This window comes from Ictalurus furcatus, chromosome 25 (genome assembly GCF_023375685.1).
Source record: "Ictalurus furcatus strain D&B chromosome 25, Billie_1.0, whole genome shotgun sequence".
NCBI lineage: Eukaryota > Metazoa > Chordata > Actinopteri > Siluriformes > Ictaluridae > Ictalurus > Ictalurus furcatus.
The window spans coordinates 4,791,362-4,810,673 of NC_071279.1; the positions used below are offsets into that span (position 1 = coordinate 4,791,362).

Genomic DNA, 19,312 nt, shown 5'->3' on the forward strand with positions numbered 1-19,312 from the left:
CCAACTTTTTTGGAGTGTGTTGCAGTCATCAGATTTGAAATGAGTGTATATTTTCAAAAATAAATGAAATTCACAAAGTAAAACATCTAATAATGTGTTAATAATGTGTTTTCAATATCGTACAGGGTGAACTGAATTTTCAAATGACTCTTTTTGTTTATTTGTTTTTTTGCATTTTCCATACTATCCCAACTTTTTCGGAATTGGGGTTGTATATGGACGCTTGTCATAAATATGTCACTACCCAATTTGAATGTAGAACTCTGTGTGTGGAATATAGCTTATTATAACACTGGTCCTGGAAAGGAATGGAAAACCCATTTTCACAGATAATAATCTCTTTGCTTTAATACACATTTATTCACGGCATCTCGGCTAAAATATGGAATGGACATAACCTTTGTGATGTGACCGTTGGGGATGAGTTGTTTCATCAAATATTTAGCACAGAGTACCACCTGCTGGTCAAAATGTACTTTGTAATTTGCATTCAAATACAGTTTGAGATCAACTCTGTGACTGTTGATGTTTTAAATGCAGTGAAACTGAACAAATCAACCCATATAACAAACACAATGAATTACTGAGAAGACACAGTTTACGTGCTGTTTACTTGCCTGTTGAACTGTACATTAAAACTAATTACACATGTGCTGCATTCATAAAGCACCTAATACTAACAGTATGATAATTACATTAGCATATTAGAGATGCACCCTGTCTTTTGTCTTTTTTGAAAGATTAGTGAGTGTTTCTTGAATTTTCCTGATTTGTACTGTACATTCTTTTTGATTTATTGCTGTCACAATTTGGCCCAGTTATTTCACACCCAGCTATATATCGCTCCATTTGTCCTGGCTAATCTTCTGCAAGGTGAGAAAAGAAATAGCATAAGAGTTTATCTGGCTTTGAGATAAATCAGTGAGAGAACTGTGAACATGCTTGAAGAAAGCACTACAAGGGATAAGAGGCATATGTTTTTCTTTCTTAGGATGAGCAGCAATGAAAATTCACGTGTTCCCAAGTTCTGTTATCTACTTTCTGTTGTATGTATTGAAATTCTTAATAATCAGCATAAAAAATACTTCAGTATAGCCCCTATATATATATATATATATATATATATATATATATATATATATATATATATATATATATATAAATAAAACAAATCAGGCATTTCTAGCTATCATCCTCCCTCACTAAATATTTTAGATTCTCACGTTCTTAGTCTTACCAGCTATTCAGTAGACTTCCTAAATGTCACCTAAAAAGTCACTTGATTTGAAGATTATAACACTGTCATATTAAATAATAAATTGATTGAAGTAGTAGTTCCCCAAATATTATGTCATTATATAAGAAAAATGGCTTGTGGAACCTCATTGGCTCTTAGATTTTATGATGCAATAAATAACTTTTTCCTGTCATAAATTTAGTAGTAAGTCAAGTTTTCATTCTTTTTCACTCTGTAACTGTTTTTGTTGTTGTTGTTTTTTTTTTTATGCATCAGTACCATCAATACTCTGGTTTTATTGGCCAACTCCATTGTTACTCATAGTAAGAAGTAGCCTTTTGCCCAGTTGTTGTTCCCTCAGCCGCTATAAAGTAAATGATAACAGACTAACATTTTGCAGACGTTCTTTAAGAGTAAACTATAAATTGACTGCTGTGGTATTAGAGATATAAAACACTTGAATTTGTGCTGTTATAGGTAAATGTTGTAATATGTTGCAACATAACTGCGTTGTGTCAGTCAGCATCACACAAACAAAATCTTGGATGATTTTCTTAAAATGCATTGTTCATGTAATGTGTTCCTCCTTACATATCACACATCCTTACTGCACACAATTAATTTCAGTAATTTTTTAAAAGCACATTTTATTTTTATAGTTAAGATGCAGCATAAAAACATTTCAGGATAGACTCAATGTATTAATATTGACTTAACTATTGCCCTGCATCAACAAAACCTAAGGCGGACCAAAAAAAGTTGAACACCTCAGTGGTCGGATAAAAATCAAAAATCAGGTTCACATCCGAGTGAAAAGCAGTAGGGTACTGATAGAGGAGCTGATTAAAGCTTTGGTCCTCAGGAGGAACCACTCACCAGATCCGAGATGAAGGAAAAATACTTTCTAATGAGAAATCACGGTTTCAGCTCTAAACCTTAAGAAAAAGAGAGGTCCCATAATGCACTGCATACAGATACAGGATGTGCGCTCAGTGACATCACAAGTTGAGACGCTTAAAACATCACATCACATCACCGCACTCTGACATGGGTATAAACAGCAGAATTTAATCTGAACAACTTCCCATTTGAAATCGTTGAAATATGACAAATGTACATGACTCATTTCAATTTTTTTTTAATGTTATTGCTTTACAGTAAAATGCATAATGTCAATTATAACAAGACAATACATTCATTGAAGTTAAACAGATGTTAATGGTATCTAAGTCTACATTAAATTTATACATATTCATTTCTTTTTAATGATCATTTTCAGAATTGAGACACAAAATCCCACATCATGTTGAGCTCACAGTGCATAGGGTCACGTTCAGTTATTCTGAACTGCAATTAAATCCCCCTCAATGTTCCATATGATCATATGAATCATATGAAATGTGTTGTGTGCTTCTTTATACACAGTCTTTAATATGCACTCACAACACAATCTACTTTTTGAAAAATGTATTAAGTATGCCTTGTGTATAAGTATGCATGTGTATATTTGTGTGTAACAGTACAAGAGAACATCAAAAGGACATGTGATTATGGACACTTACAGATCCAACCACACCAAAAAACTGGTACATTTCCATTTTCAGTCTCAACAGATCAACTAAATTCTTTGCTCTCAAACATGTTCTTTTAAGAGAAAAGAGATTTTCATTCAAAATAAAGAGTCAAAGAAAAGTCAGAGACAGCTGAGAATTCAGCATCATCATTATCTAAGTGTAGAAAATGGCACTAGAGAAATTTTTCCCTGCCCATTAAATTAAACCCCATGCAAGCTGCCATTCAAACATTAAAGTATCTGAGTCTCTGGGAAGGAAGAGTACATGTATTACAACAGTGTGAGTGAGGTCATGTCCTCCCATTCATAGATAGCAGCTTCAGAACTACAAAAAAACAAAAACAAACAAAAAAAAAAAACACATCTTACAGTCTCATCATGTCTCATGTTGGAGAAGTGGAGGGACAACAATTCAAGTCTTTCACGAATGGGAAAGATGGGAACTATAATGCCCGTCCTCCTTGCATAGTGCCTCCACCCAGCACTTCTTTCTCAATCCTAAACAGCTACTAAATCGAGCATCCTGATGAAAAGCGTTTCATGTTTATCCTTCATGCTAAGACATGAAAGCGATGCTCATGTTGAGATTGCATATTGTTCAGCAACCATCACACAAAAATTAGACATGCTTTTCAAAAGTGGTGCTCGGTTTTGTGTTGTGTTGTTGCAATATGAGGGGTAGGGGGGAGTCATCAGTTTTTGTTCACTGCTGCTGGTCTGGGTTTGGTTGAGGGTCACTGAGTTGTCCCATCATGCACTGCGGATGGAGACGGGATGTGCTTTCGGCATCTGTGCTCAAAGAGCGTCATCGTCCCTAAAAACATCGCATAATCTTTCTACAGTCTTTTTAACACTCACAGAAGGAAGCAAGATACACTGATGAGAGAGTTCTTGTTTAGACGCTTCTTTTAAAGTGCAAGTATCTACATGGAAAGTTGTTAAAAGAACGCAATCATCCGCCACTTCCGGGCTTCAGAGTAGCGCAAGCCCATATCTGCTAGGAGATAAAATAAAGGTTAAGATCCAGCCTAGGATCCTCCACCTCCTGCTCAAAACTGAACACACATACTCACACCAATTATACACAGATCTCACAATATGACCTTCCAGGAACTTCTGTGACTGACAAAAAAAATCTGTTCGATGAGATGACACTTAACTGAGAAAGCATTTCCACATTCCTGCAGTTCCCTAGATTCAATAGGGAGCATTTTCATTTTTAAAAGGACAACACATAACCCAAGAGTGGTCCAGATCTTATCTGTCTGATTTTCCTCTCTATCTCATTTTGAATTTGTATTACAAAAAATTTCAACAAAACTATTTTCACATAGTGCTGCAAAATAGAAAAACATGCACATAGTCCAATGAGTGACGTGCGTTAAAAAAATTTATTAAATAGTGCCAATAAATTAATAATTAATAAATAATAAACAATATATAACATGGAAAAAAGGTGAGTTTATGTAGGACAAAGCCCACACAATCTGTATCTGACAGATCCACTCTGCAACATGAAAGGTGTCCTTTCCCTTTTTTTTTTCTTTTTAAAGAAGAGCTGCCAACAAGAAGATACTCCTCTTGGATCATGGAGAGAATTTTTTCATGATTGAGGGTTTGGGGAATTGTTTGACAAGCTCCTGGTCACCAGAGAAACACCAAACACTGTGGACTGCTGCCATTGAGAGAACATCTCTAACTTACTGCAAGATAAAGAATGACATCCTAGTCCACTTTGAGGTAATGGTGGTTTTGACACTACAGTGGAAGACCAGCAGGAGAGAGGGAGAGAGAGGGAGAGAGAGCGAGAGAGAGAGTGCGTTTGGATAAGGGTTGAGAAAGGAATATCAAGAATGACAACAGGATGGAGGTGAACATTAGCAAGATATGGAGGATTGTGTGGGTTCTAATGGTCTTCCTGACACATGGGCAGGTTGACGAAGGTGAACACGTTGTACTCTATCATGATGGAGAAGCAGAGGAAGATGGCGTACAGGACCAGCACGTACACACCCAGCTTAAAGTCCAACTTCCACTTGTTGATGTGGATGCCCAAGATCTAAACACAAACAGTCACATAAAAGATAGATAGTTAAACTCAACATTCTTAATTAAAATGGGTCTAGGCTACTTTCACACTTTAATTAAAAAAAACACTGAGTTAGAGAAGGGTTTTATTTTTTTTAGCTGAGGACCAATCAGGACTCAAACTAGGAGGCAAGCAAGATAAAATAAATAAATAAATAAATAAATAAACAAACACTGAGGACAATGTGCAGATACAAAAATTGTCGTTTTAATGTGTCAATATAAAGAACAATGAATAAAACACTCCTGGAAATGCTGTTACCAAAAAAGAACACATGATGAGATGGTGTGATGAGGCCTGATGCAAATTATAAGACTGTTACCACCACAAAGTTGATTACAGTAAATCCCTCATCAACATCTTTGTTTTTCTTTCTCTCTTGAATATGACCCAAAAAAAAAAATTAAAAAATTAAACATGCAGCTCATCATGTTTATCAAGAATCTGGAAAGCACAAATTCCTATGTCCTGAAGATGTTCCCATGGCAGCAAACTTACTGACCGTTACAAAGCTCTGTCACTGGAGACTCCTTCCATAAATGTTAAATAAATGTTAAAGTGTCACCCTGTCAACAATGTTTTCCTTTGTTAAATATCAACATGGTTTTTTATCCACTGATTATAAGCCTTTGCTAATGGAGATAATATACAAAATACAAGCCATACAAGTACAAGCAAAATATATTTTACAATAAAGAAATATGCTGTGTACAGTGTTGCTTGAATGCTTGTGAACCCTTTAGAATTTTCTACATTTCTGCATAAATAAGACCTAAACGATCATCAGACTGCAATGGCCACCTCCGTAAACCAATAGAAATGTTGTGGAAGGACCTGAAGCAAGCAGTTCATGTGAGGAAACACATGAACATCCCAGAGTTCTGTACTGAGGAACGGGTTAAAATTCCTCCAAGCCGATGTGCAGGACTGATCAACAGTTACTGGACATGTTTAGTTGTAGTTATTGCTGCACAAGGGGGTCACACCAGATACTGAAAGCACTGAGAGGTTCACATACTTTTGCCACTCACAGATGTGTAATATTGGATCATTTTCCTCAATAAATAAATGACCAAGTATAATATTTTTGTCTCATTTGTTTAATTGAGTTCTCTTTATCTACTTTTAGTACTTGTGTGAATATATAATGATATTACAGGTCTTATTTATGCAGAAATATAGAAAATTCTAAAGGGTTCACATTGTATGGTTGACATGGCTAAGCTAACATAAGCAGAGTAAGTGTCACCCTCATCAATCACAGACTGTTAATCAAGCATGGTGATTAGACTTCAGAACTCTGATCTGGAAACTCCGCATTTGATCATATTTCTAACTTTTTTCCCCCCTCATTCGAGCTTTCCTGAATGTTTAATAGAACACTCGGGTTTGCACTATAAACTGTATTCCCTGGGACTTTCATATAATAGCAGCTACACACTTATTTGAAGAGTAAGTACTAAGCGTACTGTTCTTTCAGCCAGAGATTGATTGCACTTGACAACTGCAGCAGTGTCTTATGAGAGCTAATAAAGTCTGTTTACATGTTCATTTGTGGACACTAAGACAACTTCAAGCTTCAATAAAGCATCTTTTTAGCCAAGTCAGCAAAAGCAACTTTGTTTTGGTGTGTGTGTGTGTGTGTGTGTGTGTGTGTGTGTGTGTGTGTGTGTGTGTAAAATCACACCCACAGTGAGAGCGACGGAGCCAAGCAGCAGCACAACAGAGTACACTAACCCTCGACTGTTTATCATCACCTGAATGAGAGAGCAGAAAAGACCAGGTTAAGACACCTCCTGAGAGGAACCACACCAAACATTCCTGATGTGAGTGTAAATGGTGTTTATGCAAAAAGCTCAGTTTATTTTATGCAAAATGTTTGCAGCCAAAGACCTCCTAGCAGTTTAAAATTTTAAATTTAATCAAACCCCACTTTATAACAATCACACCAAGACTTCATTTATACATTCATTGTCAGTAAGCGTTTTATCCTGGTCAGGGTCATGGTGGATTTGGAGTCTATCCTAGGAACACTGGGATACACGCCACAGGAATACACACTGGATCTCATATACTCAGTCACACCTAGGGGGAATTTATCTTAGCCAGTCCACTTAATGCCTTTTTTTGGGATGTTGGAAGAAACCGGAGAACCCAGTGGAAATACATGCGGAGAACATGCACAGAAACTGCACACAGACAGTATTCAAACCTGGTAGGATTATAATTATCCATTCATCCAATTTTGTGAACCTCTTATCCTACACATGGAGCCTGGAGCCTATCCCAGGGAACTTGGGGCACAAGCCAGGGGACACTATGGACGAGGTGCCAGCCCATCGCAGGGCACAATTACACACGCACCTTTTCACACACCATGGACAATTTGGTAATCCCTACAACGCAAGTCTTTGGACTGGGGGAGGAAACCAGAGTACCCGGAGGAAACCCCTGAAGAACATGCAAAGTTCACACACATGGCGAAGGTGGGATTCAAACCCCAACCCCAGAGGTGCAAGCAAAAATTCTAACCACTAGGCCACCGTGCACCCCCACTATTATAATAACTATAAATAAAACAATAACTCTGACTCTACTTAATACTGATCAACATCGTTATGCTTATTTAAAATAAAATAAATAAATAAATAAAACATGAAATCACGGGCTCCTGGTGGTTTGTAGATTTTTAGTGAACCACAGCACTATAAGAAACAAGATGAAATCAGTGTTTTTAAAAAACAAAAAAAACAAAAGTGATGTTAGTCATGTCCCATTTCCTCCACATCTCATTTCATATCCCTGCCATATCAGGAAGATCCCAGAGCATGGGCAGTGCTCAGCATTGTTTATGTTGATCACTGAGATGAATATATTGAGGGCTTTTAAACAAATGTGAAGACACATCCTAACTCAGCGGGACAGAACATTGCTAAGCATTGAACATAAAGCCTCTATAAAAACACTATATTCCAATATCAGCCCAAAAGCTGTGCCACATTACAGTTAATGACCCGAGACCAGTTTAAGCGATCACAAAGTGGATGATTTTACCACTGAGCCGTAGTTGATGGCCATCGTCTGCAGAGCCCACGGCAATCCGAGCCCCACCAGGATGTCAAACACGTTACTGCCGATGCTGTTAGACACAGCCATGTCGCCCAGACCTGCAGCGCGCGCGCGCACACACACACACACACACACACGTCACACAACCAGTCTGCACAGCCATAGTCAAGGACATAGTGCTTACGTAAATAAATGTGACTGAAACACATACAAAATCATTTTTTAAAAAAAAGAAAGTAAATAACAACAACAACAACAGATACCCACATAGTAAATCCTATACGTTTGTCCTTTTTTATTTATATTGTATTTAATGCGAGTTGTGCTGTTTTTTTGGTCAACCCTGCTGAATAAAATCAATAGAAACCCTCACAGAATTTGTAATGGTTGTATTGGTTATAATGGGAATTGCATTGGGTTTAATGGAAACTGTAATAGTCCCTGAAGGTCTCTACTGGTAATTTGTTGCCTTCTATTGGTGGCATGTTATGTCTAATGGATACCATTAAGGACCAATAATGGTAATGGTTTCAATGGTTAGCTGATGGTTTGTAATGGTATTTGTAGTAGAAACCATCAGAATTTCTATTGTTTTTATTTCGGCAGGGAAGTCAGTTCCACATACGACAGAGCAGCCAGAAGTTCTTCCTTTAAAGTCTAGCTTTATACAAAATAGAAATGAAGCAACGACTCAAATGTCTTCAGTTAGCAGAATGAAAGTCATTGCCGTGTACATTTTTATATGTTTTGTTAGCTAACATGAGCTAAGCCGACAGCAATTCTGAGAGGATTTCGAGCACTATTCAGAAATTCACAAATCTTCACAGCTAATGCTAGCCAGCCAGCTAACATGAGCAAAGTAGGCAGAATTCAAGGAGTTTTGTTTAATAATGCTGACAATCTCCTCGGCTAGTACTATCTCCCTAACGAGCTAATCGAACAGGAGTCGGTTTACACAAGGATTTTTAAGTCATATTTACGTATTTATGATCTAGCTTGCCAGATAGCTAAACTGAGCTAAACTGACAAAGCCTCAGCTGATTTTGAGCCATACAGACTGCTGTACAGAATGCTGAATTCAAGCTAAGTAACAGGGCTAATCTGAAAGGATTTCTGAGAGGGTTTAATTTTGAGGATTGGGCACTGCTTAATAAGGTTTGAATAGCATGTCTGAGTTCATATATAGACTAATCTGTTGAATAATAGGCTTAGATAATGTAGAGTACCACCATGCAAGTCCCTGTGAATGACTTGTTACTATAGAACTGATATTGTATTAGAAGAAGCGCATTCATGTAAACCTATAATTTGCCAGAGCTCGGGAACTTGTTCACAAGTTGGGAATCATAACAAAAACCTCTCCAAAAAACACTAAACGTGATATTTGAATAGCTGAGACGAACCTTGGCGAGCAACAATCAAGCTGGCAATGCAATCCGGAACACTAGTGCCAGCTGCCAGAAACGTGATGCCCATGATAACATCTGGAATGCCGAGCGTGTACCCGATGATGGTCACCTAAAACAGCACGTAAGCTAGGAGGTCAACAAAACAAGGAACTATGATAAAAGATGAAATTGAAAAGGCGTCTATTGCACACTTACCATCCACACCATAAAGTAGGAGAAGACTGCGATCCAGACAGTCGAGAGGATGAAGGACAGCATGAAGTACTTCTCCCAGCGAGGTCTGGCACAGTTTGGGATAGTGAAGAACAGCAGAAGCAGCAGAGGCCATGAGATCAGCCATTTTGTCTTGTTCATGCAGCCCTCTAAACACACACACACGTACGTACACAAACACACCTCAATAACAGATCCTACATGAACAACGAAGCAATAAACGACTCTGATCCAACACTGGCAGTTCCAACTGGTGCAGCTGTCAAAAAAGTTGTGCTGCGGTCAAGATACCTTGATTTCAAATCCCGCCAACCTCATAGCCATCTAAAAAGAGCACAAGTACGCAACTTATAAAATTGAGCTCCGTTCACTCACAAGCGCATACACGATTATAACTGAGTGATTTGCACCACTAGCATTTTACAGAGTGACTGCTTTGCTAGTATCACATACATTAATAAAGTTTTCCTACAGAACACACTGTGAATGCTTTATTAGCAGGGCTTCTTGTACCCAACCTTCTCTTTCAAACAATCACTCAGTATCTCACTATGGGAATGATATAGCCAATTCCCGTAACGCACGCTTCCTGAAGCCGCCGAACAGACCCGGCAAGAAAGTAACATAACCTTTCAATTCTCCAAAGAGCCAACTTTAAGAACTGCATGAGCCATAGACGGTGTAGTGACAAAGACAGTAAAATCTGATAAATGTATGAGGGGGAGCTAAGCTTGCCACCGCACAAATATCTCCCACCAAAATTACCTTGAACAATGCCCATTACGTAGCCATACCCCTTGTAGAATGAGCCCTTAAGCCCACCAGGGAATGAAGACCCCTAGATGTATAGACCAATTGAATTTCCTCCACCATCCAATGGGAAAGGTGCTGCAAGGAGATCGGCTTACCCTAACATTGAGTGGCCCATGAAACAAACAACTGATCATTCCTCCTGAACGATCGTGTCCCGTTTACGTAATAGTGTAACACTCTTACAGGACACAAAGTGTGCAATTTTTGCTCCTCCTTTGAAGAAAAAGGAGGGGGTAAAAGGCATGCAACTCCAAAGCAGAGCAGATATAAGCTGAATCACTGACTTTGGGAATGAAAGCTGGGTTAGGCAGCAGCATAACCTTGCTGTCATCTGGACTGAAATTCAGACATGCTTGATAAACCGAAGAGACATGTAACTCACCCACTCATTTAGCTGAGACTAAAGCAGAGAGAGGAGCTTAATATGAACACTATCCAGAGGTTCAAAAGTGGCCTTGACGGGACCAGCCGCTTCAACACTGGTCTCAAACGCTTCAGTCCCTTCATAAAATGGCATAGAAGAGGATTCTGTCCCACTGAAACTCCTTTGAAACCTACGTGACGAGCCGAAATAGCAGCCAGGTAAACTTTAATAGAAGAAAATGCCCTCACATTGTTTATTAAGCTTTGCAAAAAGCAAAGTGTATCACTCACCGCACACTAAAAACTGCTATACAAGTAGACCAATCCTCAAACATACGCCGTTTAAGATCATACAGCGAGTGCATTGATGGGGCTCTAGCGCTCTGGACAATGTTTATAACTTCCTGGGGAAACCAGAGTATACTTATATTTAACCCTTCATGGGCCAGACCCAAAGACTGACTTCAGAATCCAAACCTACATTCAGGACTCCTTGGAATTTGCATCACACACAGTGAGCTCAAGTGTGCAGTGCCCCAGACAATCAGTTTGTGGGAAAGATTGTGCAGTTACAAAAAAATGCATTCCCCCTTGGCAATTGAGATATGCCACCACCATTGTGTTGTCTGTCTTGACCAGAACATAAAACAATTTCAAGAATGGGAGAAAATGTTTCAGGGCCAGAATCAACTCTAAAAGATTTATGTGAAGTTTACAAAGCTGCGGCATCCAGCGACCATTTACCAATCTGCCCTGAAAAACAGCCCCCAGCCAGTCAGGGATGCATCTGTACTTTTCTCAGAGACACGCTCCCCAGCAGAACCCCTGCCTGGAATACACAGAGGTTTCTCCACTGATGAAGAGTCATCACACACGATTATTCTCACTCTGTGCGCGAGGTGCCGAAAAGGACACAGACGTCTCACAGCTACCCATCGTTGGAAGTCTTTCATTTTTACCAAGCCTAGCGGGACCACAGACAGGTGGGGACAGGTACTGACCAATACCAGGTTTATGCTAGGCACTGATAAAACGCCAATATACTCCTCTCCGAGAGCATACTCTATCTCCTGAGATGGAATCAGCTGGCTTTTGGTATAGTTGATTCTGAATCCCAGATTCGTGAGATGAGACGTGAGCATCTCGGTGTTCCGTTCCGCACGTTCCCGCGATGAGCAAATATTCTGAGACCCTTGTGTCTCATAGGCGATAACGCTATCTCTATGCACCTGCAGAACGTGCGGAGGTAGGTTGAGCCTGAATGGAAGAGTAACAAATTCATACACGTCGCTCCAAAAGGAAAACCTAAGATATTTCCTGTGCGCAGGATAGATGCTTATGTTAAAGTAAGCATCCTTGAGATCGACCACGGCGAACCAATCGCCCCGGCAGACCGAACGAGTGAGAGCCCCAACTGTGAATATCTTGGATTTGTACTTCCTTAAGTGCTTGTTTAGAGCATGTAGGTCCATTATTGGGCACAAACCCCAATCTTTCTTTGGAATTAGAAAATAATGGGAGTAATAGCCCTTCTGAGTTTCCCCCACCGGAATCCCTCTTATAGCTCTTTTCTTCCATCCCCATGCAGAGATTACAATTGTCAAATGCCCCGCCTTCCTTTTTCTGAAGGCCGAACAACCCACTTGAATCCACGTGAGCACTGACAAAATCTCATTTCTCCCTGTCCCCGATGCTCGAGAGATTAAGCCAAAGCAACCTCTTGCCCATAACAGAGCCTTAGCACGGTCACAGCTTTGCACCGCACCATGTGTGGTGCGTAGATTGAGGTCTATTATGTTCGAGATCTCCTCCCAGACCACCAGGATTGGATTGCCAGCGTCCAGCTGAGTGCCCAGCTCCTCCAATAACTCTGCTTGATAATGTCACTTCATTGTTGATGGCCTAAGTGCCCGCATCGACAATGCTGATGATTTATACATTTTCTGGTACATGGAAGCGGTGAAGCGTTCCAGTTTCCCAGGGAGGGAGTGACTGGCAGAGAGTCGTCCACTTGTTTGGATGCAGGTGGTGAGCCACTGATTGTTCAACCATGGGAGGGTTATAGAGCCCAAGTCCCTCCATCTTGCTCACATCAAGCGACTAGTAGCCTTTGACGGGCACACGATGAGAAAAGGGTTTTCCCATGATTGTTTCATTTCTGCTACACACGCCAGCAAAGTGGGAAGCAGTTGTTTCTCTGGGGGAAGGCAAAAAGGGAGGCTTTTCCCTTCGTGGATATCCCATTTAACTCCTGGATCCCCAGGAGTTACAGGCCAGGCAATGCCAAGCTTAGCTGCCGCACGCTTACAAACCTCCACTAGGTCACAACCCACTACCATCAACGCTAATTTGCCACTTTAAGTGCTCACGGGCCTGGACGGTTGGGCTGCAGACAGGATAGTGTCATCCTCCTCATCATCCACCTCATCTTGGAGGAGGCGAGCCAACATCTCATCCTCCTCATATCCCTCCACCTCATTGCCTTCTGCAAGCTGCTGCAGGTCGAAAAGTGAAGTAGACTCAGGGGACTCTGAATCCATAATATCCCCCCATGAAGAAAGTTCCCATGGGGGAGCGGTCCCATAAACCCCCTTAGCCAAAGGAGGGATAGTAGAGACACATGGATCATCTTTAGAAGATGCAGCCACCCAAAGCCTTCTTTCCAAAATCCGCAACTTTCCACATCCACCAGCGCAGCCTGAGCATGCTTGACACCCATGCATTCAATACACATCAGATGCGGATCCCTACCCAAGATCATGAATGCACATGCCACCGGATATGAGCATGAAGGGGCATCTTTCCCTTTCTCTGCATTGACCTTTAACACAGACATGGTGAGTCAGACAATCAAGTAAACTTGGCTTGCCTTAACACGTTAGCTGGGATAGGAGACACTGCTAATGAAAGCGAAGTCAAGAAGCTCAGTAACGAGCAGAGAATCCACAACAGATTTTAACTGCACTGCGTTCGGCAACGTCAACCTTGACGGTACGTTTGTGAATTGAAGCAGCACAGCCTAGGTTTAAGGAAAGTCTTCATGGGGAAGAGAACGAGAATGCCGTTTCGGGGATCACAGTCATTTATAAATAGGCAGGGGGTGGGCTCCTTGTCATGAGCTGTGATTGGTCCGTCCTTCAGAGGGACGTGGTGCAACTGGCGCCTGAGGCATTTTCCATAGTGAGATACCGAGCGATTGATTGAAAAAGAACATAATACTGGCTTAATCAGTTAATGCAATGTTGCCATAGATATTGGTCTCAAATTTCTGAAAATATTTTTGTCTCAGAATTGGTGATACAAAGGACTGTTGCACAGCTAAAAATAAATAAATAAAAATAGCAACCAATTTTTAATCACGTCTTTTACATCATTTACAGTAGGGTCATTTAGTTTATTCTGAATTTTTTTTCTAAATACTAATACGCAACCCCAATTTTTCCTCAGTTTTTTGTTTGTTTGTTTGTTGTTTTTTTTTGCATTTAGATAGGAATCACAGGAATCTTGGAAGAAATGTTTTGGGCTGAATATATTTAATTGAAAAATTAAAATTTAGTTAATAACCATTTTGAATAGAAAATGTGTATTTTTTTGTTGTTTGTTTTGTAACAGAAAGGCCACACTCAAAAAGACTAAATTAACCAGATTATTAAGATTACATTCCTTTACAAATTGGCTTAAAAACAGAGGCTGCTATCTCAGACACTTAAAATCTCATTTAGCAAATCCATAATTAATTTTTCAATAAATGTCAACTTCCACGCGAGAGTGTGTGTTTAGGCGAACTCAGATTTTAATTGTTTTAGCATTTATTTCCACACAGAACAGCAGAGAGATACTGTGAGAGAACAGAATATGTGGCACTCCCTATTTTTGTCTTCTTTTCCCACAATAATGGATTCTTTACTCAGCGATAAAGCAGGAACGATTGACAGCTTTCTATAGATCCAATCAAGGAAACATTACTGTGGGTTTTTTTTATTCATGTGAATATCAGTTTATCAAATAGATATAATCCAAAATGTGTGCATGTGTTTGGAGCTGAATGGTGACCTCAATATGACCTCCAAAAGCTTCTGCCTAAAGCATTGATTTAAAAAGAACCTCAAAAATATTTAATCTTTATTTTCAACTACACCAGTGATGGGTACTGAAGGCATAACATTTACACAGTACATTGAGCACTGCAGTCACATCGTTGCTGTTAAGAAGTTACATAGAAAGGATCCGCTTAGGTTAATCTTTCAGTCAGCAAATGCTGCTACAGATTTAGTATATGATAAACAAATAAAAAAAATATGTCTGTCATGTGCTTTATACAGAATCTTCCACTAACCTTTAATTGAAAGTGCATTATAATCAGCTAAACAAAATATCAAGATGCATAAATGGTGTAGCACCTGTATTAATGGAAGCAATGCCACATACAATTGTAAGTAACGTTTAACTGATTTGCATTCTGATAAAGGACTTGCCTGATCCATACCCACTTCTATGGATGTTCTTCCTTGGATAGCCTTAAGACTGCAATATCTAAGAAGGATTTGCAATCAAGTCTCCATCACTGATGGTCATACTCATAAGTTCCTGTTCACACAAATGCACTTTTTTACTATATATTATAGTTATAGAAGAAGAGAAATGATTTATAATTGCGCTATCCGGTGTCACCCAGATGAGGATGGGGTCGCTTTTGAGACTGGTTCCTCGCAAGGTTTCTTCCTCATGTCCTCCCAGGGAGTTTTTCCTTGCCACTGACACCTTTGGCTTGTTCATTAGGTATAAATTTATACATTTAAAATTCATATCCGGAATGTATGTACACGTGTGTGTGTGTGTGTGTGTATATACACACACACACACACAATATTTTATATATATATATATATATATATATATATATATATATATATATATATATATAAAGTTGAAATAAAAGTAAACGGATTCATAATTTAGTCAGCTTTATCCAAAGTGACTTATAAATAAACTGAAATCCAGTTCAAGAACAGAGCTGTGCTGTTATGGGTTAAGGGGCCTTAATCAAGGGCCTTCAGTTCTCCAGAACTGACCATCATCCATGAGTTACCAATGTTATTTCTTCCCCAGTTTCGCAGCGGAAACCCACAGTCACACCCTTTTCTTTTCTCTAGGTCTCCCTTACTTGGTATAGTGAACGGTGAGGTCAGTTCTCCATCCTCTTCCTCACTTGGCTTGTCCTCTGGCACATTCCCGTTCTCAATGTCACTCTTTCCATCCACCACTGCCACCTCAACACCATTCGCTCCACGAACCAGCTTCTGCCTCTGCGCAAAAAAAAAAAAGCAGCATTATTTTAGCACATTATTATACTAATTATTTAGGAAATTAGATTTAAGGAAACTGCATAAGCACTAGCAATGGGTCAAAGTCTACATTTATAGTATATCGTGATAGTATATAGTATATAGTATACTAAAAGACCAAGGGTGCCACTAATATTGGCACCCTTGGTCTTTTAGTATTTTGATCTTTTTTCAAAAAACTCACAAAAGTACTTTGCTCTCATGGATATCAAACAATTGCAAACACAACACAGGTTTATAAAAAAAACATACATATTTCTTAAATATAGGTGTGCAACAATTATTGGGACCCCTATAAATTCATATGAGAAAGATGTATTTTAAGTATATTCCCATAGACATTTTACATTTTTTAGTACACCTGAGGGACTACAAACAGGAAATTGTTCAACCATGACTTCCTGTTTCCCAGGGGTATAAATATGAGGTAACACATAGGCCAAATTCTCTTAGTCATTCATAACAATGGGTAAGACCAAGGAATATAGCTGTGATGTGCAGCAAAAGGTTGTTGAGTCTCACAAAATGGGAAGTGGCTGTAAGAAAATAGCACAAGCATTGAAAATGCCCATTTCCACCATCAGGGCAATAATTAAGAAGTTCCAGTCAACTGGAAATGTTATGAATCAACCTGGAATTGGACGTGGGTCTATTTTGTCTCAACACACTGTGAAGAGGACGGGTCGAGTGGCCAAAAAATCTCCAAGGATCACAGCTGGAGAATTGCAGAAGTTAGTTGTGTCTTGGGGTCAGAAAGTCTCCAAAACTACAATCTGAAGTCACCTACATCACCACAAGATGTTTGGAAGTGTTTCAAGAGAAAAGCCTCTACTCCCATCCAAAAACAAACTCAAGCGTCTTCAGTTTGCCAGACACTACTGGAACTTCAAATGGTATCGGGTTCTATGGTCAGATGAAACCAAAATAGAGCTTTTTGGTAATAAACACCAGAGGTGGTTTTGGAGCACACAGAGAGGTAGCCATATGGAAAAGTACCTCATGCCCACGGTTAAATATGGAGGTGGATCTTTAATGTTTTGGGGCTGTTTTTCTGCCAGACGATCTGGACATTTTGTTAGGATTCATGGCATCATGGACTATCAAATATCAACAGATGTTAAATAAAAACCTGACTGCCTCTGCCAGAAATATTAAAATGAGCCGTGGTTGGATCTTCCAGCAGGACAATGATCCAAAACATACATCAAAATCAACACAAAAATGGTTTACTGACCAGAAAACAAGGTCCTGCCATGGCCATCCCAGTCCCCTGACCTGAACCCCATAGAAAACCTGTGGGGTGAACTGAAGAGGAGAGTCCACCAGCGTGGACCTCGAAATGTGAAGGATCTGAAGAGATTCTGTATGGAGGAACGGTCTCAGATCCCTTGCCATGTACTCTCCAACCTCATCAGGCGTTGTAGGAGAAGACTCAGAGCTGTTATCTTGGCAAAGCGAAGCAGCACAAAGTATTGACTAAAAGGGTGCCAATAATTGTGGCACACCTATATTTAACAAAGATATTTTTTTGATAAACCTGTGTTGTGTTTGCAATTGTTTGATATCCATGAGAGCAGAGTGTTTTTGTGATTTTTTTTAACAAAAGATTAAACAATAAAGGCAAATTTTCTCAGCCTTCTTTGCTCATATTTACCAAGGGTGCCAATATTAGTGAAGGGCACTGTATAGACTTAATTATCCGATTGAAATATATTAGGACTGTATGAATTTTACTGTTTGGATAAAATTTTTAATTGTTTTATCATGCAGTAATATTTTCAGCGTCAAAGGCAAAAAGGTCCACATGTAAATGATTTTAAGACGTCATTGTACCGTTGCATATCTACAGAAAAACACCTTTTCTATTCCTTCTGCCAAACTACGCTTGTAAAATCGACAAAATAAATGACTATGGTTAAATAAATTAAAACCCAACAAACATTAAAAGTTGACCATAAAATTATGAAGTTGCTTCCTTGTGATCTTTTTATATTGTGACATTAATATTCAAATGTAATTTTTACAGAGTCTCTACACCGGTCATGTGATGCGCACCTCTGTAATAATGAGACGGCTGGCCATGCGCAGACGAGTTTTGGGTCCAAAGTGGTTGGTGACCATGACACGAAGTCCAGCCTCAGGAAAACGGTAATTTGGAGGACTGGCATTGATGATCTCGTCCACCATGACCACTGAACCTCGAGTGTAGGCCTTGCTAGGTTTGACTACACAGGGTACAGCATACACATGTTATGACATACTGCATTCGTAGGAATATAATCATTTTATAATTCAGCGCTGTTAGAAATGACACATACTCGTGAAACAGACAGGTTAAAAATCACATGAAATATCATGTTAAAAATCAGTTTAGCTAAAGACTAGTGATTATACCTAGTATTGTGTTCATTTTAGAATTGTGTGTGTTGCCACAGAAATGCACACGATGATGTGCAAGGAGATGAACAGCTTTTAATTCGCAACATGAGTTTCAGCAAAAAAAAAAAAAAGAACGTAAATGTGCCTTTAATTAATAATTACGGCACATGGCTACAATTAACTGAAACAAGAAACACAAACACTTCTGCTACAGTGGCAAACCTCATTTACACTCAAATTCCCTCTAATGTTCAACATTTATTCAAAAGGTACAAAATCAGATATTTATTCCAGAACAAGACAGAAAACAATGGCCAAGCAGAAGCAGGAGTGGCTTTAGTACGGATAAACAGACAGGCTAGTGGGCTCGAATAAAGCAGAATTGAGCTGAAAAGCCAGAATTCACAAGGAAAGAAAAGAGAGAGAAGATGATGAAGAGGAAGGACACGAGGGATTACCTTTTTATCAGACTGCAGTAAAAAACACACTCGCACACACTCGCACACACTCGCACACACTCGCACGGCCAAAGGAGGACATTCCTGCTGAAAACATCAAACGCATGTTCTAATTAGATATTAAGTACAGAAAGCAAAGTGCTTTATGGATCTGGTTCAAGTGTAAACAAAAGGGTGCAGATTTTTTGTGTAAACCAGAATTATTTTCCCCTCAAACTGAAATATTTAGCCTGAATTGAATACCATTCATACATACACATATTTGACCACTCATGCCACCCGTGGTTTATTCCTTACACAATAAATTTTTATACATTACCAATGTTATTTTTCTAAATATTACCATTTTAAAACTATTTTAGCT

At 39.2% G+C, this 19,312-nt stretch overlaps 1 protein-coding gene across 1 annotated transcript in view; it reads right to left on the reverse strand.

Moving 5' to 3' along the window:
* Positions 1-2,359: 2,359 nt before the first annotated feature.
* Positions 2,360-19,312, reverse strand: part of slc24a4b (solute carrier family 24 member 4b) — a 56,088-nt gene continuing 39,135 nt past the window's right edge. Inside the window, exons 11-17 of the mRNA XM_053614219.1 lie at positions 18,167-18,336; positions 15,931-16,072; positions 9,573-9,739; positions 9,372-9,486; positions 7,954-8,066; positions 6,591-6,656; positions 2,360-4,869 (exon numbers count right to left, since the gene is read on the reverse strand). Coding sequence (XP_053470194.1) covers positions 4,717-4,869; positions 6,591-6,656; positions 7,954-8,066; positions 9,372-9,486; positions 9,573-9,739; positions 15,931-16,072; positions 18,167-18,336 — 926 coding nt within the window. The 3' untranslated portion in view covers positions 2,360-4,716. The remainder of the gene's footprint in view (positions 4,870-6,590; positions 6,657-7,953; positions 8,067-9,371; positions 9,487-9,572; positions 9,740-15,930; positions 16,073-18,166; positions 18,337-19,312) is intronic.